Source organism: Tauraco erythrolophus, chromosome 8 (genome assembly GCF_009769465.1).
Source record: "Tauraco erythrolophus isolate bTauEry1 chromosome 8, bTauEry1.pri, whole genome shotgun sequence".
NCBI classification, from domain to species: Eukaryota; Metazoa; Chordata; class Aves; order Musophagiformes; family Musophagidae; genus Tauraco; species Tauraco erythrolophus.
In genome coordinates, this window is record NC_141472.1 from 28,494,991 (window position 1) to 28,518,987 (window position 23,997).

The 23,997-nt window shown below is 38.2% G+C and overlaps 1 protein-coding gene across 2 annotated transcripts in view; it reads left to right on the plus strand.

Annotated features, from left to right (window-relative positions):
* Positions 1–23,997, plus strand: part of MAP3K2 (mitogen-activated protein kinase kinase kinase 2) — a 51,464-nt gene continuing 27,467 nt past the window's right edge. Inside the window, exons 1-3 of one of the 2 annotated variants that reach the window (XM_086616184.1) lie at positions 1–32; positions 21,078–21,147; positions 23,382–23,500. In XM_086616184.1, the coding sequence (XP_086472310.1) occupies positions 21,144–21,147; positions 23,382–23,500 (123 nt within the window). In that variant the 5' untranslated portion in view covers positions 1–32; positions 21,078–21,143. The remainder of the gene's footprint in view (positions 33–21,077; positions 21,148–23,381; positions 23,501–23,997) is intronic. The other variant, XM_086616183.1, reaches the window with a different exon arrangement.

Below are 23,997 nucleotides of genomic sequence, written 5' to 3' on the forward strand. Positions count from 1 at the left end.
CTCGCGGCCGCCCGGCCTCCGCTGTGACACAGGTCGGTGCCGGCGGGCGGGCGGGGGGCGGCCCCGGGCTGCACGGATGCCTGTGCGTGTGTCGGGGGGCGGGTTTGGCGGTGCTGTCGGTGTGGGGGACGCCCGGGGCGGATTCGGCGTCCAGGAGCCGCCCGGGCTTGCGGGGGAAGGGGGGGCACGGACCGCGCTGCGGGGAGCCCGGGGGCGCCGTCCCTGTGCAGGTGGGGGTGCGCGGCGGTGTAGGTGTTTGATGTGCTGGGGGGGCACGACGTGTTGGTTACTCACGTTACAGCTGCAGAATCTTAAGACTTTTCCGAGCTCTGCGAGCATTTACGTGTCACCGTAGACCTTCCTGTGGTCGCACACTGATGCTGTGGTCTCTTGTCTCTAAATTGCGCTGCAGTGATAGCAGCGCTACCAGGTGGGAATGTAGGTCAGATTCGGCGAGATATTTCTGTTGGGGGAAAAAGTGAATGTTAGATTATTTACCGCCCCCCCCCCCCCCGTTGCTTTTGAGGTGCACTGCAGCGCCCACGAGGTGGTTGTTGTTTTTTTTTTTTTCTGGCTTCCTCTCTTTGCTTCGTAAATCTGGCTTTAGTTTTTTGGCTGTGGAATTAATGAAGATCAAAACATTAATGAACATCAAAACATTAAATAAGCTGAGCGCTTTTAAGATGTATTGTATCATGAAGTGTCCTCTAAGAGGGTGGTAAGAGATAATAGAAGCCTGCCTTGAAATAAGGGGATTTCTAATCCATGCAGAAAACGTTTCTCAGCTATAACATTTCTTTTCTTTAAACAATGCAGCACGTTGCAGAGTGTAAGAGGCCTTCAGAAATGTGTTGCTATGTATATGGCAAAGACGTAGTATTTGCAGAACGAATGCCTGCATGCTTGTCTTGCACAACATCTTGGATGCTCTTGTAGCATAGCACTTATTAGCAGAATACCCTAGAAAGCGTTCTTTCCTATGGAATTCCCTTATGCATAATTTTAAGGGAACAGGCAGTGATGAGTTAGTATTTATGGTATACTGAAAAACCGTAGAAGAATTTTTGTGGTTGTTTTTTTTTTCCTACCTTATGGCCAAACCCTTCACTGTCATTTGAAAATAGCGGAAATACTGTACAAGGAAATTTTACTTTCAAGTATGCCATTGCTTACAGTGTCCTTTGAGATAACTGCTTTCCATAGAAATATATTCAAAAATGAGAACTTGCTATAATTCCTGTTTTCTTTACACTTTCTGTTCCATCAAGATTGCCACTGAAATGTATTGAACCCGAATATTGATTCAGATAATGAGGCTGCACATAATTAATTAGATTTTTTTTCCCCAATGTTTTATTGTATTTTGAAAAAGCAAATAGCAAGGTAACGTTTGTCAAATTGACTCGTTGCTGGAGAAGAATCTATGTACAGTTTGTCTTGATGAACTCCGTGTCAGTGGTTTACCTGACACTAATGGAAGACTACAGTGAAGAAAACAGATGGTTCTAAATTGCTTGTCTTGGCTTGCTGAGATTTCTAAACTGTCAGAGGAAACTTTTTCTAAGACAGCTGTGGCATTTGGTAATCTTGAGAGCTTTTATAGTATGTGTGAGCAGGCAGATATCTGTGACAGGTAGAATTTACTAACGTACTGTAATGAGCATTATCTTGTTTAATATGATAGGGAAGCTCTTTTTTTTTTTTTTTTTTCGCTTTATGTTGATAAAACTCTAGATAATTTATGGTAAAAATAAATAACCTTTCAAATTTGGTCACAGACCTGTCAGTGGTTCTTTGCTGTGGTTCTTAGGAAAGCTAATCAATGCTCTGACTTGTGGAGTTTAAAGCCAATTGAGGCTAAATGCAGAAGGCTTATTGTTTCTTGTAAAGTTTTCTTTTGGAGAAAGCAAGAAAGTTGGTCGTGCTGTAAATTTAATTCATATTTGTAGTTCTTACTTTACATTTTTTCTTACAGTTTCCTAAAATACAGTCTTAATATTTAGGTACAAATCAGAATTACTGTTTCTAAAACATTGTTATTATTGATAAGTATTTATGGACAACTCCTTGAAAAAAGATTTGCGTGTTAGCAATCTTAAATTTCGTTTTTCATCTTTCATCTGTATTACCTTTACTGCAGACTGACCTTTTAAATCAGCAGACTAAGTCAAAAATAGTGAATAATATGTAGTTTATTTTTGTGACAGATTGTTACGTTCCTCTCTAACTGAGCATTCTTTGAACTGAAAATAATGTTTTCCTATAAAATACAACCTGAGAATGATAATAGAGTTATTTCCTTCATTGATTCCCCCTCTCACCAAACACGCAGCCAAAAGTGTTCTGATCTATGGAGGGGTACACATTTGGTTTGGAGTAATGAAAGGGTTTTCTGATAACTTCTTTTTAGATCTTTGCTCTTAACATTTTCCTCTCTTTACTTGGAGAAAAATAAATGAATGATGAAAATGTGACTGATCAACATAATTAAGTACATCTTGTTACTTTTGCAGAGCTTTTTTTCATACATGTGACAAACTAATATAAATATGTATATTGACGAGGGACTCTACCTAGGTTTGTCTAACTAGCAAACAATTAAGTTTGCAGTCCTGAAAGTTTAATTTCTAGATTTAAGCTTTTAAAATTCTGAAGTAGAACTGACACAGTATTGAACAAATAATTAGTGAATTCTATGAAGCACACTAATTTTTCTGTGAGAGAGAAGAAAAATTTTTTTTAAAAGAATAAATACTGTGTTTGCTATTTTAATATTCTGGTATTATGTAGTGCTAAGGAATAGGTCAAAATAGATCATGCATGCTATAATTGCACATATCTTGCAAAATAACATTGTAAGCATATAATTAGGCAGTGGGAACATGTTCAGAATTCAGTGCCTCAGTCGCGATTCTCGCTTCTGGATCTTAGCACAAGATCTTGATTTAGTGATGCAGTAACAACGACAGCTGCAGCTTATGGCTCTGTTAACCGAATTTCTTAGACTAAATATACTTGTTTGCAGGTTTTTACTGAGATGCTTTTAATATATTCAGCTGAGGTGTATTTTTTGAGAAACTGCAGAAGATTTGGTGACAATAAGTGAAGGAAAGGCGGAGTTCTGTGTTAGAATATTGCACTGATGTCCATCTGTGGGAACCACTGCTCTAGAGACGCTTGACCCACAAATACACATATGGCATAGTTTAGAGCCCAGCTTAATGAGGTCATTTGAAGTTGGACTTACTTGAGCAGGGCCAAAGCAGGGGTCTCTGCAATGTGCTTTAAAAAATGAGGGTCAGGAATTGGTAATGTAGGGAGGCCTGTAGAGACGTGACTTTTTCCTGTCTGTTTGCAAAGTCTTTTACTTATGTTTACTTCTGTATGTCAAATTATTGCATGTGTTTGAAATTATACCAGCAAACTGTAACTTGTTTTTTCACAAGAGGAAAATTTATTTTCTTTAGTCTAAGGGTTGTTTTCTTTATTCTAGCTTTGTTTTCAATCGTTTTTGAGTCCTGCACTATTTTTTCCTCACTTGCTTCTCTTTCTGTATTTCCATCCAATCATTTGTCCACTTCTGCAGATTATCTGCAGTAGTAAAAGATGCTGCTTTTGTGTTCCTGAGATATTTTGTGCTAAGTACATTAACAGTCTGACAACAACAATGTAATTAAATTCAAATGTTTCAGAGGTTTATGTTGCAAAGACTGTAGTCTTGAAGCTCAGATGTGATAACACTGATACACAGCTCTCATTTGGATAAACGAAGAAATGATCGATGTGTGAGAAGGGAAGGGGTTTCATGAGGTCAGTCCCTGCTCTGAGGCAGAAGCAAATACACTGAAATCATGTCTGACATATTTGTCTGATCTTTTCTTAAAAAAACTCTGAAGAGGGGAATACCACACCTCTGCACTGGTCTATTTATAGCTACTACATAACTATCATTATAGTTAGGAGGCTTTTCTTAATATTTAACTTAAGTCTGTCTTGGTGCTAGTTAAGCCAGTTAGTTCTTGTCCAGCCATTATTACTCATGCAGGATAATGATTTTTGTACTCTTTGCGCCAGCTGTTTGCGTATGTGAAGACTGTTCCTCTTCTCCTTTTATTTCAGACTCCTCTTTACTAAGCTTGCAAACAGGCCTTTGCTTCACAGATCGTGTTTTCTTGGGATTTTTGTTGTTGTTAACTCTGCCTGGACTCTGTGATTTGTCTGTGTCTTTTTCAAAGCTCCCAGACAAAGTCGTAAAGCAACAGAGTAATTAGGTTACTCTCTTAAGTTGCAGCAGAAGTAACAGGACGGCCTTATTAAAGTGTCGTTCTAGGGTGCGTGTGCACAGGTATGGTTGGTTTTTGGTTTTTTTCTGTGGTGGTTTTTTTTTTCCATCAACATCAGGTTCTTGGCTCATGCATTAGTTAACACAAGAGCTTGTATTAATGTTTGTTAAACCAGATATCTCTTTCTTCATATATATGAATTCGAGTTATCTTTCTGAAGAATAGAACCTTATACTGTATTGAATTCAATCTGTATTTCAGGTTAGTTTTCTTATATATTAAGCATTTCTAGACTCAACAAGGTCGTCGTTCGGTAAGCTACTCTACAGGAAAGTATGCAGTTTCTGCTCTTCCACATCTATTTTCCAGCACATACAGTCCCTGTGCCTTTTGAACGCCAGCCTGCTCCACAACAGGAAACTTGATTGAGAACAAGTTCTCCTAGGTTTACATGCAGCTTCTGTTGGCAGAAATGTGTCTTTACCAGCCTATTTTATACAGTGTATGTCAGTGTAGCTGTACCTGGACAAGCCTTTGGCCTTTTTGAGATGTAATACAGTCCAATGACACAGTAGAAGAATTTTTTTATCCTATAGGCGTGCTTTTGTTGGAAGAATTGCAGAGACAGCTATGAAACAGATGTGTTCAACACATTCCCTGGCTTTACTCCATTTTATCTGACTTATGTAAATTATTTTATCCATAATTTTTGAGGCTAGATCACAGATGGGACAAAATTGTGCAATTCTTTCAGCAGTGCTGCCTTCACATAAAACAAAACAGATGATTATTAATAATAATGATTATTAAAGAAGGCTTTGAGTTTCTTGCAGGAAGAAGTATTCAAGTAGTCAGTGTTGATTACCTCTTACCTATCCTCAAAATTATTTTAAAATAATCTAGACAAGAGAGTTCTGTAAATGCCAATGGTTTTCAGTGCCATGTTCACAAAACGATAACAATGGGGAACTATAGTCTCATCTTTGTTCAAAGATTGGAAAACATCTGGATCAAGCAGTTGTTTGAATTAAAAAAAAAAAGAAAAAAAAGAACTGAAATACTGACACAAGCAGTAGTTAAACTTCTGAAGAAAATATAAAGAAAATAACATGTTCTATTGATGAACATGAGAATTGTCACCCTAAATATTTTTTTGAATCTAACTACTGAAAACTGATTGGTAAAGCTCAACATGTATTTCATTGTTGTTTTGTCACACTGACTGTATTTTTAGCACTGTCACAATTATTTTAACTCCAGCATGAGGTTTTTTAATAAAAAAATAAAAAAAAGTAATTGGAATGGCCAACCCCCAAACCTTCAAGCACTGTTTTGTTTTTCCATAATGGCTTGATGATAACTGAATGGGTAGGCAGTGGTAGTTAGAAAAGAGTTATCTGCGCTGCTGATACCAGTAAGTGCAGTAATATCTGGCAGGGATGAGGTGGACGGTGTAATGAAGCTGCTGCAGCAAGTTACTTCAGAGAGTATCTGTTAAGGCTCTGTGTCTGTGATGTTGGCACTATCATGAATACCAAATGAGACTTTCAAATGGAAATTTATATGGTTTTGGTGAAGTGGCAAGTTTTAGGTAAAATCTTAATCTGTAATGAAATCAGACAAAAGATAATCCAGTATTCTTCCTCCAATGGTAAGCATGGATGAATGATTATGGAAGTGTGAGAACAGGAAAGCATATATAATACTTAGCTTGAATGTCCTTTTAGTCCCCAACTGTTTTCAGTAAAGATCTGTTCGTAATCTGATGTGGGTTTTGTGTAGTTAGTGACCTTTGGGTTTTTATCTTCAAACTTGGCCAGTCTTTTTTTTTCACATGCAGCTAAATGTCTGGCATCCTAATATCCTTTGGTAAGAAATTCTACAGGTATGCTATTTGTTATGTTAAAATCTACTTTTTTTATTTCTTTTGGAAGAGTGAACAATTCATCTCTGTTCAATATAACAATTCATCTCTCTGTTCCTCATATGGTTTTGTAGCCTTTTATTACTTTCTCCCTCAACTCAAATATTTCTGAAACCGGAGAGTCTGAACTTCCCTATTTGTTCCTCCCCTGTAGAACCCATTCTGTGCCTTTGATAGTACCTTTTGCTCTTCTCTGAAACTACTGTGTTCTGCTACATCCTCTTCTGGAGCTGAAGGCCTTAGGACTGCTAGTGATACTCAGGATAGGCAGACAGTTTTGGACTTATTTCTTTGATGATAATTCCTAATGTTGGCTGTCATTTCTGAGTGTTGGTAGCATTCACTGCAAAGGTTTGTTAGGTGCAAAGTTGGAACTGCTTCTCTCCCTCCGCCCCGCAACGTGCATCGCTTGCTTTCACCTGTGCTGACTGGCGCCTGCTTTATTGCTCAGTCCCCTAGTCTGATAAAGACCACCTTCTCTGCTGCAGTCAGCCCTTCCCTTCTTCTCCCAAATAACATAATATTCATAGGCACAGTAGTGTCAGCAGACTTTTCACCTTGCTCCCATTTCTTGGGTAATTTAGAGTATGTTGAATAACACAGACTCCTGTGGATCCCCACTGGTATCCTCCTTCCTTATGAGAACACCATCTGTCCTATGTTTTCTATGTTTTAACCAATTTGTTCATGCAAGGGTGTTTCTTTTTTCTTATGCTGTGACTGCAAGAAAGCCTTTAGCGAGACTTTTCCAGCACTGGAAATCCAAGCAGACCATGATAATGACCGAGTTCAGCTCTTCTTACACATATTCAGAGTGCACCAAGGATTTGAAAGTGAGGATCTCTTTTTGAAACAGCCATGTCTGCTCTTTCCTGCTGCATCGTAATTATTCATATGTGCATTATTTCTAGTCTGTTAGTTATAGCTCACACTTAACTGTTTGTAGTTCCTGAGAATCCCTGCATTGCACATGCCGTCTTTTATAAGATATTTTTAAAATATCCAAATATGTGCAGTGGCCAAGAGGGATGATTCCAGCATGAGTTCTTACTCCTTTATTTGTGTTGGTGCTATAGAAGTGTGAGATCAGTTAGATAGGCTGCTGGTTAATTAAAACGTAAAATAAATCATTTCAACTGATCATATGTTTGCTCTGGAACTCCTGCTTGTCACTGAGGTTCAGCTGGAAAGCAGCAGTTAGTGTAGACAACCTGGACAGAAACCCAACCTTAGCAGTGGAACTGCAGTCTTAAAGATGATGATTAGATGTAGGCATGTACGTAGTAATCCTTCCACTGGTACACACTCCCAACTTTTGAGTTTGCAGTTACCTTACCTTATTAACTGTATTTATGAGAATTCTGACATTTTTCATAGAATCATAGAGTGGTTTGGGTTGGAAGGGACCTCAAAGATCATCTAGTTCCAACTCCCCTGTCATGGGCAGGGAAAACCTCCACTACACCAGGTTGCCTAAAGCCTCATCCAACCTGGCCTTGAACACTTCCAGGGATGGAGCATCTACAACTTCTCTGGGCAACCTGTTCCAGTGCCTCACCACCCTCTGAGTGAAGAATTTGTTCCTTATATCTAATATAAATCTGCCCTCTTTCAGTTTAAAACCATTTCCCCTTGTCCTATCACTACACACCCTTGTAAAAAGTCCCTCTCCAGCTTTCTTGTAGGACTCCTTTAAATACTGGAAGATTTTTATTAGTTGAGAGAAAAGTGAAATTATGTGGCGTTGTAGATGTCGTTGGTACCCGCTGCTAAGGGGTGTGCTATGGGAGATGCAAGAGGGGAACCTTATGAGGATACATTGTCTTCATGTCTGTGCAGTTGATTCTTGAGCATTTTGACCAAGCTGGGTGGATTTTTATTGTTACATTTTGGTTTAAATGTTGTTATGAGGGATTGAGTTGGATTGAGTTGAATTAATTTTATTTTTTTTTTCTGGTTTGTGGGAAGGTAAAGATTGTTACCAAAGCACAAACTGAAAAAGAGCTTTTGTACTTGATAGCTTAGCAGTACCTCAATGTGTTGGCCGAAGTGGGTTGTCCATTTTAAAAACAATGTCTGCTGAACATGGATAAAAACTTAAAGTTTGTCCGTTTACACCTGCTCAGTGAGACCTGCTGGCTACGGAAATGGTGCACAATCATATTACACATGTGGCAAAGAAGTCTTTGGATTTCACATAGTATGTGTTACCTATGTAGGCACGCATGCTTCTCTCAGTTTCCATTAATGGATATTAAGTACTACATACTTGTCTGTCTTCTCGGTGGTATTATTGAGCCCTCTGTAAAGTTCCAAACGTGAGAGCTCTGAGTCTGTCTCTGCCTGCTAAATTAAATTTATTGCTCTTTGTTGTTGTCAGTGTTTAATGTTTTAGTCTTGAATTGGAGATTGATTCAAGAGTGGTTTTTTTATGCTGCGTTGGAAATCTGTATGGCTTATGAATGTCTTATCCTACTTACACTAACATGGAATATTTATTATGAGATTCTTTTGCATTTTATGTTCTTATTATTGGTGATAGAAATAATGGAAGAAATGTCTGACTGAACATACAGAGTTAATTTGGTTTATGATGGAGAGAGAGCATGTAGGATTTTGAACTAGGAAGACTGGAGTGTGAGCCAGGAAAGGCATTTTCAGCAGAAGCTCCAGGTGATGATGTGTTAATGTGGTGGGAAAACTTGGTGGCAAGGTGGTGAAAGAAGATGAGAAGAATCATAATTTTGTTATTGTACTCTGAATTTCCTCATTGTATTGCTACATTATGTAGTGTGCGGAAAGAACTGTGCTCTGAGGAACAACTACACTTTGAGGAATGAGTAAAATAGTATAACAAAGACCGTTCGTTGAGAATTTCTCCTTGATTTGTTGCAAAATTCGGAAGGTGTATAGCAAATGGGTCTGAGATGTCTTCACAGTGAAGACATGGAAGAGACCTTAGAGAATTAGATTCTGTCCTTGTTGGTGTCACAGCAAGATACCAGACAGATGATGTTAATCAGAAAGGTTCATGTGTATGGTTGTGTTCAGGCTTTTGGTGCTTGATTTGCAGTGATGGCAGTGTGATTTGCAGTCGTGACTAGAATAGCTGCAACTGTAGAATCAATGAGTTTTGCTCCGAATGGAAGATGCTGTCACATGTGATAGTTATATTGAAGAAAAAGAAAGTTTCTTAGTTTTAGCACCTGTAGATAGCTATTAAAAGTAGCTGTAGAAATTGGGAGTGGGTTTATTTCCCTGGCTTATTTCCCAGAATCGTTGTCTTTCAACCCATCACGGTCACAGAACTGGAAGATGAACTGAAAAGGATAGAACTAGTTACTGGAGTTCAAGGATGTGCTTTTTTCTGTATGCTCTCAAAAGCAAACGCTGACTAATGAGCTGTATGTAATTGCTCTCATACATTAATGGAAATGCTCCATTTGTTTACAATACTCGGTTTCTGTGGGAAGCCTGCTTTTTGTCTCATGTACTTTATTTTTGCTTAAAGAATAATGTTCATAGATTTTAAGTGGTTTGTAGTAGGTTTACTTTTGTAGTGGATGGTTACTTTTAAAATTCATTTATTTGTCACTGGTTGTAGCACAGTCTTCCATTCTTAAAAGTTGTGGAGATTGCAGAAGTTACCAATACCAGTAGTGCTGCTAAGAGTAAGTTTACGTACTGTGTATGATTAGTTCTTTGGCTTAACTGGTGATCCTGAATTCTGTCACCAGTAAGAGAGATACACTGTGTTCTTCTAAGGTATGTGCTGTGAACTGTCTGTGATACAAACAAACAAAAAAGGTTTTCTTCCTCTGGGATCTTAGATAGGGGACATGCAGTTACATTTGTAGAGGGGAATGGTTTTCATTGTATCAGCTTTACCCTTCTTCGCAAGCATTTTGACTTGCCAGTCCTGAGTTTGGAGTAAAACTAACATCGATGCCACTCAGAAGATCTTCAGCAGAAGGCCTCCAAATGACAGCAGCAGGTGCTGAGCCGAGAGCACCACTCAGGCGTTCAGAAGGAGAAGTAGAAGCACTTAAATCAGATTGTAACACTCATGGAAGTGCACGTTTCATGGGATTGAACCTGTTTTCTTTGAGAAGCCTTTTATCGGGTTACTCAGTTCGCATAAGATGGTAAATTAGGAGAAAGTTACAAACGTCCCAGAAGTATTTTACTCTATTCGTGGGCACTATCATGTTATCTGAATATACAGGGTAAACCTTAGACGTTTTTATTATGTGGATAGCATTAATCCATTTGTGTAACATATAGCTTACCTAAGGGTAAGGAATTTGTTCTTCTTAGTGTTGTGATGCTCTAAGACTTTCCAGAATGGTGGTGGTGATAAATTTTCAAGACACCAGAGTGATTTGGAGGCAGTGATGCAGTTATTTGTAGCCCAGTGAACTGCTTCTCTTGCTTTTTAATGTAATTTTGTGAGAAAATCTGGTCCCGGATAAGAGTAAGAGTATGACCAGTCGATTTCTAGCTAGTATGTTCTGTGGCAAAATTAGCAACACTTACAATATTTTGCAAGACATCACTGCGGCATCTGTCTGCAAGCTTCAGCTATTGTGACCCTTCCTCAATTTAAAATACGTATGTTTGTTTCATAAGTGGTGTGCGTTTTTAGTTTGTTTTTTAATCATGAACAGGTCTTAAGAAAGCATTGTGACTGTCAAGGCAGACCTGCTTGATGTGTCAGCAAAGTCTCTCTTCAGTGAGGTGGAGAAACGAGCGTTTGGGCAGTGCTTTGGGTGCTGCTGAGGCAATAACAGACACAGGAAATGGAGAAGTTCTGCGAAACTTCAGTTAGGTGAAGGAAGATCTCATTGAGGAAAGTAGATGCTTTTCTGTTTGAGGCCAGTTACAGTCTTATCTTTTTTTGTGCTTGAAGTGGAGCAGGTTTATGAAGGGTTAGCCGACAGAGGCTCTTGATACCATTTGGAAAGGAGAGGTTCATTTAAAGCAGGAAACTTGCATTTAAGTACTTTGAAACTCTCTAAATATGCTTATCTCTCCCTATCGAGTGTAAAGGAAGTGTAGGGAGATTAGCTTTCCTAGACTACAGTTACTCTTTGTGAATATTGCTGTAAGTGTTAAGATATTTATCTCAGAAGCATAATTTTGCTATAAACTCATCTTGAACTGAATTATCTGGTACTTTGCATTTTTATGAGAATAATCCTTAAAAATTGCGTCTTTGCATCCTCAAGCCTTCCAGCACTTTTTAACTGTTTTGAGTCAAGATCATTGTTCATCAAGCTAATAAATGTTATATGAATGTGTCAAATTACAGTTTATAGAACAGCAGGAACTAAAGATTTAATCTGAGTAGAATGAAATTTTACTTTTGTCACTGGGCATGTTCGATATGTCCGTTCATTCTGAAGTCTATTTCTCAAAATATTTTGAGAGATGAACTGTGTTTATGGTGCTAGAACTGACAGCACTGCTTTTTGAGGTTTTATCCTCCCTGTAACTGGAAGGGCACCATCCATAATTAGAAGTTGTATTTTATGCAAGTCTTGGTGTTTGTTTTTTTGTTTTTTGTTTTTTTTTTTTTTTAAATTGAAGTCTGGAAGGAGTACTGCTAGTTAAACAAATACCAAATCATGTCTGTAGCTGTACAGATGAGATAAGGTCTGTGTGGTCTTGTGTGCTAAATTAGACATAAATTCACTTTTTTGCCTGCCAGGAAGATTTTTAAAAGTCTTCAGTTTAAGAAATTTCAAGTCTGCACATTGTAGAGATACCTGATATGTCTGTAACAGCAATAAAGGTAGTGATGCTTCAGCCATCCCACTCTTGCTGTCTGCAGTCTTTCTGATATTCTGCACCGAGCAGTGTATCTGTAGGTTGTATGCAGAAGCAAGATGGCTTCTGCATGCACTGCATTTTTGTACACACAAGGGCTGCATTATCCCCCTTTAATTTTGTATTGCACTTACGGTGGGTAATTATACATCATGATTTAATAATTCCTCTGAATTGTCTCTTGCTAAGACTATCCAATCTTGCAGCTGCAACTTTTTTCCAGTTTCCTATAAATGATTGCGGGTTTGCATTGAATGCATTTTGACATAAACATTATTGAATAAATGTAATAAACCGCAGTATTTAGACTTACATAAAATACGACTTCCAATTATGGGTGGTGCCGTCCGGTTGCAGGGAGGATAAAAGTTTAAAAAGCAGTCCTCTCAGTTTTATCACCATAAATGCAGGTCATCTCTTAAAAAAAACAAGTATTGAATACAATAAAAATTAATATTAAATGGGGGGGGAAATAACGATAAATTATTCATTGTACTTGGAATATTTAACTGTATTTAAATACATTTTGTTGCACTGTGACTGTTTTTAAACATGATTGAGGTCATTTGGTTAAGCTGTAACTTGCGTGTCTCATTGTGCCTGCCTGCTGTCAGGGGTTGTGCTAGGAATCATGTCCATTGTTGTTTTCTGCTAAATAGGAATATGGATCTCAAAATATTTTATTTTAATCCATCAATTGAGTTTCCTGTTAGTTAATTGAGACTTCAAAACAAATAATTAAAATGTCACGTGATATTTAGCCAAATATGTTGGGAATACCTAAGTAGGGTAATTGCTGTAGTTAGTTCTGTAAACTAATCTGTAATCGTTTCAAGAAGCCATGTTTTACTTCTCAGTAATAATAATCCTTGAAATCAAGTTATTTACTGTGGGTTTGCTTTAATTCCTTGGTAGAAACCAAGCTAATTATTACATTATTTTGCTCTCAATTGATGTGGAGGTAAATAATAGGCAGCTCTTTGACCCTTTCCTTTATCCTTCTCAGTTATTTATGCAATAATTACAATGCATTAGAAGCTTCTTATTTTCCAGGTGTTTCCAAATATTTGTAAGAACGGTCCAGAAAACTGAACCACTGATTTTGTGAAGGGTCTTATTTGGACTCTTATAAGTCCCTGCATCTTTAATTTAAAATGTGTGGGGGTTTTTTTGTGACGTATATTTCAAATAGTGCATTATATCTCTTTGTTGTTGTGGATGGTGAAATTTCTATTCCAGTAACGCTGTACTGTGGTTTGGATACATCCTCTTGATTTTTACAAAACCAGAAGAAAAAAATGGATTCTGGCTGTTTCTTCCTGTTTTTTATCACCACTTGCTATTTCATCATCTAAGTTCAGTAAGACACATGTATCTGAGGTGGCCTTTTTCCTCTTTAGTAGACTTTTTAAAAAAAAAAAAAAAAAAGTATTAACTTTGAATGAGTTGAGTGCTGTTGTTTTATGAAGCCCAGTACGCTCATAGTGGTAGTTGTCTCACGGTACTATGTGTTTAAGGTTGCTTGGTCTCTGTACAATAGGTTAAAATAGCTTGGGGTTCTGAATAAACTGGTTTAATTACAGAAGAGTGAGAAATTCAGGGCAAAGTTTAGAAGTACACTGACTGAGCTACAAACAAACAGAACAAGACTTAAAATATTTTGAAAAATAGACCCAAGTACTTGTGCAGGAAATAAACCAGAAAGGCTCTTTCTGCAAAGGAGCATTTGATGTATTTATGTTCCTTATTCTGTCAAACAGTCATTCTAGAGGTAGAAGGGTTTAGTTCAGCTGCTTGGGGTAGAATTGTTGAATGATGGTAACTGTGGAAAAGCGAGGACTAAAGGGCAAAACAGAGGGGGATGCCGTTTCTGTCTGATGCTGTCTGAGTCCAGGGCAGGTAGTAAGTCCTGAATTACTGCCCTGGTTGTGAGAGATGCTGCTCTGCATCCTGTCTCTTTTCCTTGCTTTGGGGCATCAGCTGGCAGAACTTGATTGCTTCTGCTCTTTTGCCAGCCTTTCCTAGCACAGCAGGAGTAGGTGGACCCTTTCGGTGTATCCTGTCCGGTGCAATTAATCTCACTATTTATCACTATCGGGATAAATTAAGGGAGGAAGAAAGTGCTTCAGAAAAGAAGGGAAGACATTGACAGAACGGAGGAGGAGAATATTACTGCTCTGTAGCTCATGCCCTGACTGGTGTGCTGTTGATAGGCAAGGTCCCTTCCTACTGGCTTTCAGACCTCAAGATTGCTTGAGGTGTGCAAAGAAGGCTGGAATCAAACATCTTAACAGACTTTTTTCTAAGAAACTTGGGACTTATTCAAAGCATTTGATACTGTCCCACATGACATCCTTGTCTCTAAACTGGAAAGACATGGTTTTGATGGATGGACCACTCGGTGGATAAGGAATTGGCTGGATGGTCGCACTCAAAGAGTTGTGATAAATGGTTCAATGTCCAAGTGGAGGCCAGTGACGAGTGGTGTACCTCAGGGGTCAATACTGGGGCCGGTGCTATTTAACATCTTTGTTGGAGACATGGACAGTGGGATCGAGTGCACCCTCAGCAAGTCTGCAGATGACACCAAGTTGTGTGGTGTTGTGGACACGCTGGAGGGAAGGGATGCCATCCAGAGGGACCTTGACAGGCTGGAGAGGTGGGCCTGTGAGAACCTCATGAAGTTCAACAAGGCCAAGTGCAAGGTCCTGCTCATGGGTTGGGGCAACCCCAAGCACAAGTACAGGCTGGGCGGAGAATGAATCGAGAGCAGCCCTGAGGAAAGGACTTGGGAGTGCTGATGGATGAGAAGCTCAACATGAGCTGGCAACATGCGCTGGCAACCCAGAAAGCCAGCTGTGTCCTGGGCTGCATCCAAAGAAGCGTGGCCAGCAGATCGAGGGAGGTGATTCTGCCTCTCTACTCTGCTCTCGTGAGACCCCACCTGGAATACTGTGTTCAGCTCTGGAGTCCCCAACACAAGAAGGACATGGAGCTGCTGGAGTGGGTCCAGAGGAGGGCCACGAAGATGGTCCGAGGGCTGGAACACCTCTGCTATGAAGACAGGCTGAGAGAGTTGGGGCTGTTCAGTCTGGAGAAGAGAAGGCTCCGGGGTGATCTTGCAGCAGCCTTCCAGTACTTAAAGGGGGCCTGCAGGAAAGCTGGAGAGGGACTTTTTCCAAGGGCGTGTAGTGATAGGACAAGGGGCAATGGTTTTAAATTGAAAGAGGGGAGATTTTGATTAGATATAAGGAAGAAGTTTTTCACTCAGAGGCAGTGGAACAGGTTGCCCAGAGAAGTTGTGGATGCCCCATCCCAGGAATTGTTCAAGGCCAGGTTGGATGAGGCTTTGGGCAACCTGGTGTAGTGGAGGGTTTCCCTGCCCATGGCAGGGGGGTTGGAACTAGATGATCTTTGAGGTCCCTTCCAACCCAAACCATTCTTTGATTCTATGATTCATTCTCCTCTGATATCTTTTAATTTTAAAAGATACCATAGTACTGTGACAGGAAGAATATTTCTGTTATTTTATTCACTAGTTAAACTTAATTTCTAATGTTCCAAATTTGACTTACTGAGTCCTGTTTTATTTTGTTTTTCAAATGTTACCTCAACTTATCAATGTGTCATTGGCTTTTGATTTGCATTGATATAATCTTTCTTTCTTTCCTGCTTTCCCCATGAACCCCTTTTCTTATGTGTGATTACAATATGTTAAAGATCTGAATTTTTCTAACACTGAACTCGCATCTGATGTGTTTGTTAGACTCCAATTGCTAACAGACCTTTCTGTTACCTACTTAAATGTTTTTCTTGTTACTGCTCTTTGCTTCTCATTTTTCTCTCTATGATTTTGTGTTACCGCTGCTGCTTTCATATTCCTTGGAAAGGGTGGCTTTTTGTCCAGTGTTCACTTGTGTGTATGTCCATATAAAATCCTCTTCTTTACACTCTTGTCTATGGAGTTACTTTCTTTTAAGTACCTGCTAATGTCTTGTAACAATACTGAATTTCCTTCTATGCCTGCCACACCATGTAAGGTCCTGTCATTTATGCCAACAATTGCTTTGAGCTATGAAAAATTCTTCTATAGAAGTTCAGATTTAGGTATTACTGTTTGCTGTCTTGTTCACAGATGCTATTTTTATTTAATTTTAAATTAAAAAGAAAGTGACGAGCAGTGTTGCACGTTGTTTTGGCTAAAGGTTATGTAAGTGTATTTGACTAGATGATCACTCGAGGTTTTGTCAGCCTTGCTTATGGTGTTTTGTAGGAGGTTGGTCGTGTGAGACCAAGCATTTGGTTGTTTAAAAGTAACATTTTTGGGGTAAAACCATTTTGTCAGACTCATTCTTCTTGTTATGAAATGGATTTTTATAGTCTTACTTTATATTCTGATTATCCAGTCTACAGTCTGAAAAATTACCTGTTAACCCTCACTCTTCAGGTTTACCTGGCTCTTTGTATCATCTATTTTTTTTTTATAGACAGGTGTGTCTCTGAATAGCAATGCTAGCAAATTTTGATTTCTTGTCATTTTGGTTTAATCTGCTTATGCCTAATAGACGATAATCTCCAATTTAATCTTTACCTGTGATTGCAGTAATTATAGTGCATCTTTTTTCTGAGTTCACACTGTGCCATTTTACTTTTGTGCAAGAATGGGGAACTATGTATCCTTGGACTGAACCATTTTAGTGAAAATTTGTAGATAATTGATATCCTTGAGGTTCCCGCCTCACTATTGGAACAGGGTTTGAACTCCAGAGGTGTAAGGCACCTTTCTGTGTAGGTAAAGTGTTACTGTGTAAGTCTGAATCCTTAAAAAATCAGACTAAGACAGATTGCTTGCTTCACTGTATTTTTTTCTTTATTTTTTAACGTATGAGGCAGCTGGCTTATGTTGTGCTTGTATGCTACCTTCACTGTTCTTGTAGGATTGGATTATGACTCTCGTTGTAGCCATGGCTAATTTTACTCTTTAAAAATTGTACTTCTGTTATGACGTTGGATGCTGTAGAAGCAGTTTCATTTCTGCACACACTATATCTCCATATTCCACAGAACTAAAACGTTCTTTCTAGCTCACTTAATAAATATTCACCTCATGTAGCATCTGCGTGCTTTCTTCCTCTACTTTGTGAGGGTAAAGCTTTTTTTTTTCCTTAGCTACAAGTTTCTGAATGTGACCAAGTCAGTCGTGAGAGATGATGTAATTAATATATGTGCCTTCATCTCTCGGTAACCAGGAGGCAGCTTAACGCTGTTGTTTGTCACAGGAGAAGTGTATGCCTATGGACAGTCGGCACGGAGCGTTTGAACAGATGGATTATCGTCTGTGTGACGTGTTTGCCCTCAGGCTTTTTCTCGTTTGACACGAGACAGCTAAAAACAATTTCCAAGAATCACCTGGATATTTTCTTCCTTCAGTGGCTTTCTCAGATTCTGAAAGACTTCCAGGCTCTGTGGAAGGTGGCTGATGGGAAGTGAATCATGAATATGAATCAGCGTCTCTCCACCCTTATATCCAAAATGCTGTTGCTAGGATATTCTTCTTTGTTTGCTACTCTTATCACATCGTCACCTTTTTGAAATTCAGTCTCTGTCATCCTTTCTTTAATTGCATTCAGATTCAAGTTGCTTGTGTTTCTTTGTAAGACCTTGACATAATCTTTTTCTACCTTTGCATCTGCTCTTATGTTTTGCTGCCTTTGCTTCTCCTGAATTTCTCTGTTTCGCTTCTTTTTTTGTCCTGTATTGTCATCTACTCTGTGTGTGTTTTGCTAGTGCTACTTTGTAACCATGGATTACGGTATGCTTTTTTCCCTTTCTACTGAATGTATATTTTTTTTTATTTAAAAAATGTTGATTTTTTTGTCAGCTTGTTTTTACTCTCTCCTCACCACCATCCTGTTGTTATAGCTCATTGTGAAAATAAGCAGTTAAAAACAGAAGTGTTTTCTCACTTCACAAAGGTGAAGTGTTCATAAAGTTTGATCTGGGTCATCTGTTTAATTGAAATTTTTGTGTCATTAGCTTATTTTTGAAGTGACGTTAAATGTTAGCAAAAAGGTTAAGATGATTAGTTGGTGATTAATTATACTTTATATTTGAACAGAAAGGGTTTTGGTTAAAAGGGATGATAAGGTGAGAAGTCCCTAAGTTATTCAGAGAAATTTAGTTTTTCTAGATGTGGTGGTTTTTGTGGTGTGTTGTTTTTTTTTTTTTCTTCTGAGGAATAAGAAGGAAGTGGAAGGGAAAAGAAATGGATACTCACTCATTAGCTTATGTTCTTCTAATGAGAGATGCCACTAAAGAATGAATTCTGGTAGCTGGAGGAACTTGCAGAAGATGTTTCCTAGTTGTTTCTTCTTCAGCTTGCCTGCCCTATATGAACCCTGTAGCTCAAATATCTTGAGCTTCCAAGTTTGGTTATTTCAGCTAGGTTGAGTAAGAACATCTGGGATATTTTTGTTTGGAGATATAACTTGTTCTTGTTTTCTTAAAGTGTGGTAGGAGATTTAAAATGCCTTACAGACCTTTTGTATTTCTTCAAAATGGTTGCAAGAAAGTATTACAGAAGTACTTAATCCAAAGTCATGAAACGCGTTTTTGTGTTTAATGTATTAAGACAGCTAATTAAACCAACCGTTTTATGAAAATGACACTAACTTTCATTTTAAGACAGTTGGCTGAAATATGGAATTAAAAAACTGTTTTATAAGCGCTTTAGTGTATAATTCTATGGAAGATCCTGCAAGACTACTGCTGATACAAAAAAACATAGCGTAGGCAATATCTGAATATATGTTCTGTTTTGCTTTTTTGACTCTTAGGAATGCAAAAGACACAAAGAATCAGACATGAGGGGGAAAAATGTTAGTTGTGTTACTTAAGGCTATAAAGGTAATCCCAGTTCAGTAAGTAAACCAGATCTCCTGGCATCTTATTTGAGAGCAAGGCCCAAATATTCTGTCCTTATTTTGAGTGATCTTGGCTACTATTATTCAGCAAGTAAGTGAAAATTCAGCCTGTTTTCCTCTCTGAAGGTTAATACAAATCCCTTTATTTTGTGTCTTCACGATTTTCCTTTTGTGTTCTGGAGTAAGAGAAGATTTTTCTTTCTTGATTTCTTTGAAACAGATTTTTCTGTCTCCACCTGTCGTGGCACCAAGAGGCTGGAGACCATGTTAATAGTAAAATTTGGGATTGTGTCTTGAGACTGCAGGCAGCCCAGGCCAGATAAACTTCTCATGCTCTTGCATGCTTTAATACTTTGCAAAACATTAGATGGGAGTTTCTTTCCTACAACACTTGGAGGCTGTTTCAGGTACTGTTTTGAGGCTGTCCCTAGACTTGGGAGAATGTAACTCTAAATACACTTGGATCATGTTTTCAGCTTTGTTTTAGTTCTAATGTGCTCTTTTGCGTGCCCCTCTCAACAGAACTGATTTCTGGTTGCAGAGTGAGACCTCTGGATCTTCTTTAAAAGCCTGATCTCTTCTTTGTTATCATAGAGCTTGAAATAGGCAATAGTAGATGAGTCATCTGACAAGTAGGTAAAAGGCAATATACGGCAGAGAGCTTTGTATGGCTCTCAAGACCAAACTTCATTCTGGAAAATATGCCAGAAGTACTTAAAGCTCTCCAGTTCCACTGATGAAATGAATGCTGCTTAAAAGGCTGTTTTCATGAAATGAGCGTATAAGAGAGATGATGCCAGAAACTCTTAGATGCCGAATTGAAGATCCTCAGAAATCCTTTGGAAAACTGTAATTAATTTGTTGTTAGCTAGAAAATTGGCAGAATATTCAGGTAAGGAAGCCTGACTGGCCGATGCTGAAAGAGCTGGTCCACCTCCCCTCTGTTCTCAGCGGTGTACTCCCACAGGTGGCCCTGTGCTGGCATCAGGGCTCGTTTGACACTGGTAAGGAACTAAACCATGAGAAAACAAATTCTGTTTAAAAAAAAAAAAAAAAAAAAAAAAGAAAAAACCCAAAGTCATATTCTGTTAGTGCAGCTCCTTAATTGAACTTGAAGGGAAATAATCTGTTTTATCAGTCAGGTGGATCTTTTGGCTCTCAGTGAGAAGGATGGATGGTCCACTGCCGCCAGGAAAAGGGAGGAGGGAATAGTCTCTCCCTGCTTGGTCACAGTGATTGCATAAGTTAGAGAGTTTTCTTCTATTATCTTGCATTAAAAATTCTGAATTCTTCCTATAGTAGCCTGTATTATAGCAAATCTCATTGTCTATTTAGGGATATGTCTTTAGTTTTTTTTGCTGTTAAGCTCCACTGTAGCATTTCATAGATTATTTTAATTGGTCCTTAATTATTGGGGTTTTTTTCAGTTGATTGATGTTCAAGATACTGCGATAGGGATTGTTCATAAATGTGTCCCCATGTTTCTGCTTTTCTGGATTACTTGTATATTGTATGTTAAAAGTTAATTCCTGCTGTCTTCCAGAGGCATTTGTTTTCAGAGGTGTTGGGATATCTGTGTAGTGGTTTGAATTATAATGAAAAAACTTACCAATTGAAGTTTTCTAGCTCATATAGTCAGTAGGCATTGATGCCTCTTGATTTGTGCTGTGAGTTTCATATCTATTTATGTACATGAACTATATATAAATATATATATGTGTAGTTCTGAACATGGAACTTTGAACACCAGATACAGGAACCTCTTGAAAAAGACTTGATTTTTAATAATCTGGAGTAGTGGGTATTCCATGTAGCAGAGTGTTATGGCTAATTAAGCTATTAATCATCATTTGAGGGTGTAGTTGGAGACTAAAATCAGCTTAAGTCTGGAAGAATATTTAGTTCAGGCATTGTGCCTTCTGAAAATCTGAGTATGTTTCTCAGAGGCCAGTGAGGCTATGGGGGCAACACCTGTTTTTTCCACGTCATAGCAATCTTATTTGTAGTTTGTATGCATATTTGATATGTAGAATGTTAGAAAAACTGCCCATAAGAGTTAACTGTTTTACATGGCTTTGACAACTTCAGTAATTGTGTGGTTTGGGGTTTGCATTTTAGGAGACAAAATAATGCTAATGAAGCAACCATTTCCCTGAAGTTCAGGCTTTCAGGCTCACTGCCATTATGGGTAAGTCTTGTGTGTAACATACATAAAAAATTAAATTAGATACTTTTCATTTCTATTGAAGATGGAAAGCATGAATGTAATACCATTCCTAGGAAATGTATGCTTTGGCTGTGTACCTCAGTGTGATGTCTACATGAAAGGCAGTGTTTAGCTGTTTTGCTAGTATTCAAAATACTTGTGTGTTTTTTTTTTTTCTGTTGGACTGTAGCACTTTTCCCTCACTATGTGGTAAATATCCAAGTATAGGAGATTGAGATTCATGGTATTAGGGTACTGAGCGATATTTACTGTGCTCTAAATGGTAACGGTTATTGAGGGGGGAAAAAACCCACAAAGTGTATGATAAAGAATTTTGTCATGTTGTCATGTGTCATTACCGTGCAAAGCCAGACTGTGTAGATGGTCTAACAGTGTTTTTCTAAATATGTAGCACAGCACACTTATGTTACTTTAAATTTGATGTTTAATGAGTTGATCATGTTATTGTAATCACTTATCAGTGGTCACTCTCAAAAAAAAAAAAATCCTAACAAACCAACCGACCAAAACACACACATTTTGTATCGCTTTTGTTTATCTTTTATCGTTATGCTAATTTTTCTGAACTTCATGCTTAATAATAAAGTAGCTGAATATAGGAATGCAGCACTCTCTAGATTTCTGATATTCTTCAACATTTCGTGTGAGAGAAATTACTATCGAGTCACACTGGATATGCAGTAAACTTCAGATGCTTTGCCACAGTGCTTTAATTTCCTTTCTATGGTGTATGTATATGCTACCTAGTGACCACTGGGAATTAAACATCCTTCAACCAATTGCTAAAAGAATATTTTTTTTTTATTACTGAGCACTAAAATAGGCTATAACACAATAAAACAGTTAACTTATTTAATTGTGGCAAGTTTTGAAGTGTGAGAAAGGAATAACTGTGTACTGCAAGAGTACTTTCAGTTCTGCCATTAGATATTGCCAGTAAAACTTGCTTTTATAGATTTGCATATCTTTGTAGAGTTATGAATAATGACAGCATGAGTGATGATCAAAGTTACTCATTTTCAGACTGGCTTTCTGATCTGTTAGGAATCTATTAAATCAGAACACTGAAATCCCAGAGTTTCATGATATGACAAATACATTTGGTTATACTTGAATAGAGCATGAAGGAATTTTCATCATTGCTGAATACCTGGAATGCTTGCCTGCTGATTTTAATGCTGAGTTTTTCTCAGGTCCAGGTTTGAGAAATACTGTTCTTTGTAAATCACAGCACTTAGCAATGAATTCTTCAACAAACATATATCCATTGTGAAGCAGTGTGAAGGCCTGCAATCAACACCTTTGCAGATAACAAAATTTGTCCGGTGTTCTAGATGTGTGTTGAGTATAGTGCTGTTGCTGTGGCAAGGAATTAATACAAAGTATTAATGACAAATAAATTTCCCTTAGTGATGGATGTACAGGCTTTTGAGCTCCTAAGTGCTCTCATTTCTAAAGGAGCATCCCAGTTCCAGGGCAAACCTTGTCTAGCATGGCCTCAGGCCATCACAGCTGAAGCAGGTCATCAGGATTTAGGATTTTGTGTGAACTCCTGCCCCTAAATTGTCCCCTGGGTTTAGTGCTTCTGTTTCTCCTTGTGAATTACTCCTGTAAGCCCTAAAAAACTCTACCTTGCACTCCTGGAAAATTTCTGTGGTGTTTTGTTTTTAAATTACCCTGTGGGCCATTAGCACATGCTCAAACAGTGGAGGTGTTCCTTCAGGAGTTTGTGTGTGCTTCCTATGTGCATGACCATGCCTGTTTAGGACAGGAAAAGTTATTCAAAAGTACTTGCTTTTCTTTTTTTTTCTTTTAAGAATTTGATGGGGATGTGGAAGTATGAATTCTAGTTAGCATCTGTGGACATTATTTGAAACAAAGTAGATAAACTTTTTTTCCCCTGACCCTTCTCTTATTAATACAGCCTGCACAACAGTTTTTTTGAACCTGCCATTTAAATGTGTTTAGTGCGATTAAGCTTTTTATTTCTTTAAGCACTGTTCATGATAAAGAAAATAAAAATGTTTGCAACACGCCAGTATTTTTTTTTTTTAATTTGGCATTTATGTATTGAAGTATAATGTGGACTTTTAGATTTTAGAATAAAGTCTGCTTGGTTGTGAAATGACACAGTAATGCACTTCAAATGTAGCAGTCATTTACACTTCTCTTATCTGGTCTTTTTCTCTGAGCAGATGAGCAGCAAGCTTTGAATTCAATCATGCAGGATTTGGCTGTGCTTCATAAGGCCAGTCGTCCTGTATTGCCTCAGCAAGAATCAGGAAAGCCAAAGTCATCTTCACCTAAGAAACAGGTAATCTTTAATATCCTTACTAACCTATTGAACATGGAATGTCCTGCTGTGACTTCTAGAATTATTTTTCTTGCCAGACCAGTGGGCATGCCAGAACGAGCTATTAGTCTCCCACGTGTGCTGCCATTTTCTCTGTTTGTATTCTTAAATTAGCAGCAAAATGATGAAATGGTGGCATTTCAGACCAGATGATAGTGTATGCCTAACTGACTCTGATCCTGATAAATGGAAGATCATAGGGTGTTTTAACACTGTATAATGTTGTTGTTGTTGTTATTATTATTTTTATTAATATTACATTGGTACTAGACTATTTTAAAATGTTACGGTGTGCTAGCATCTCTTATTTGGGATGCTTCTTTAGAATGAATTTTCTAGGTATACTAGATTGCCCTGTTGTCAGCTGTGTCATACTAAAGAATGTCAGTACAACAGCAGAGATGTACTTAAGCTCCTTTACTGCATATTTGGCCTCAGTTTTTTGTATGTTCATATGC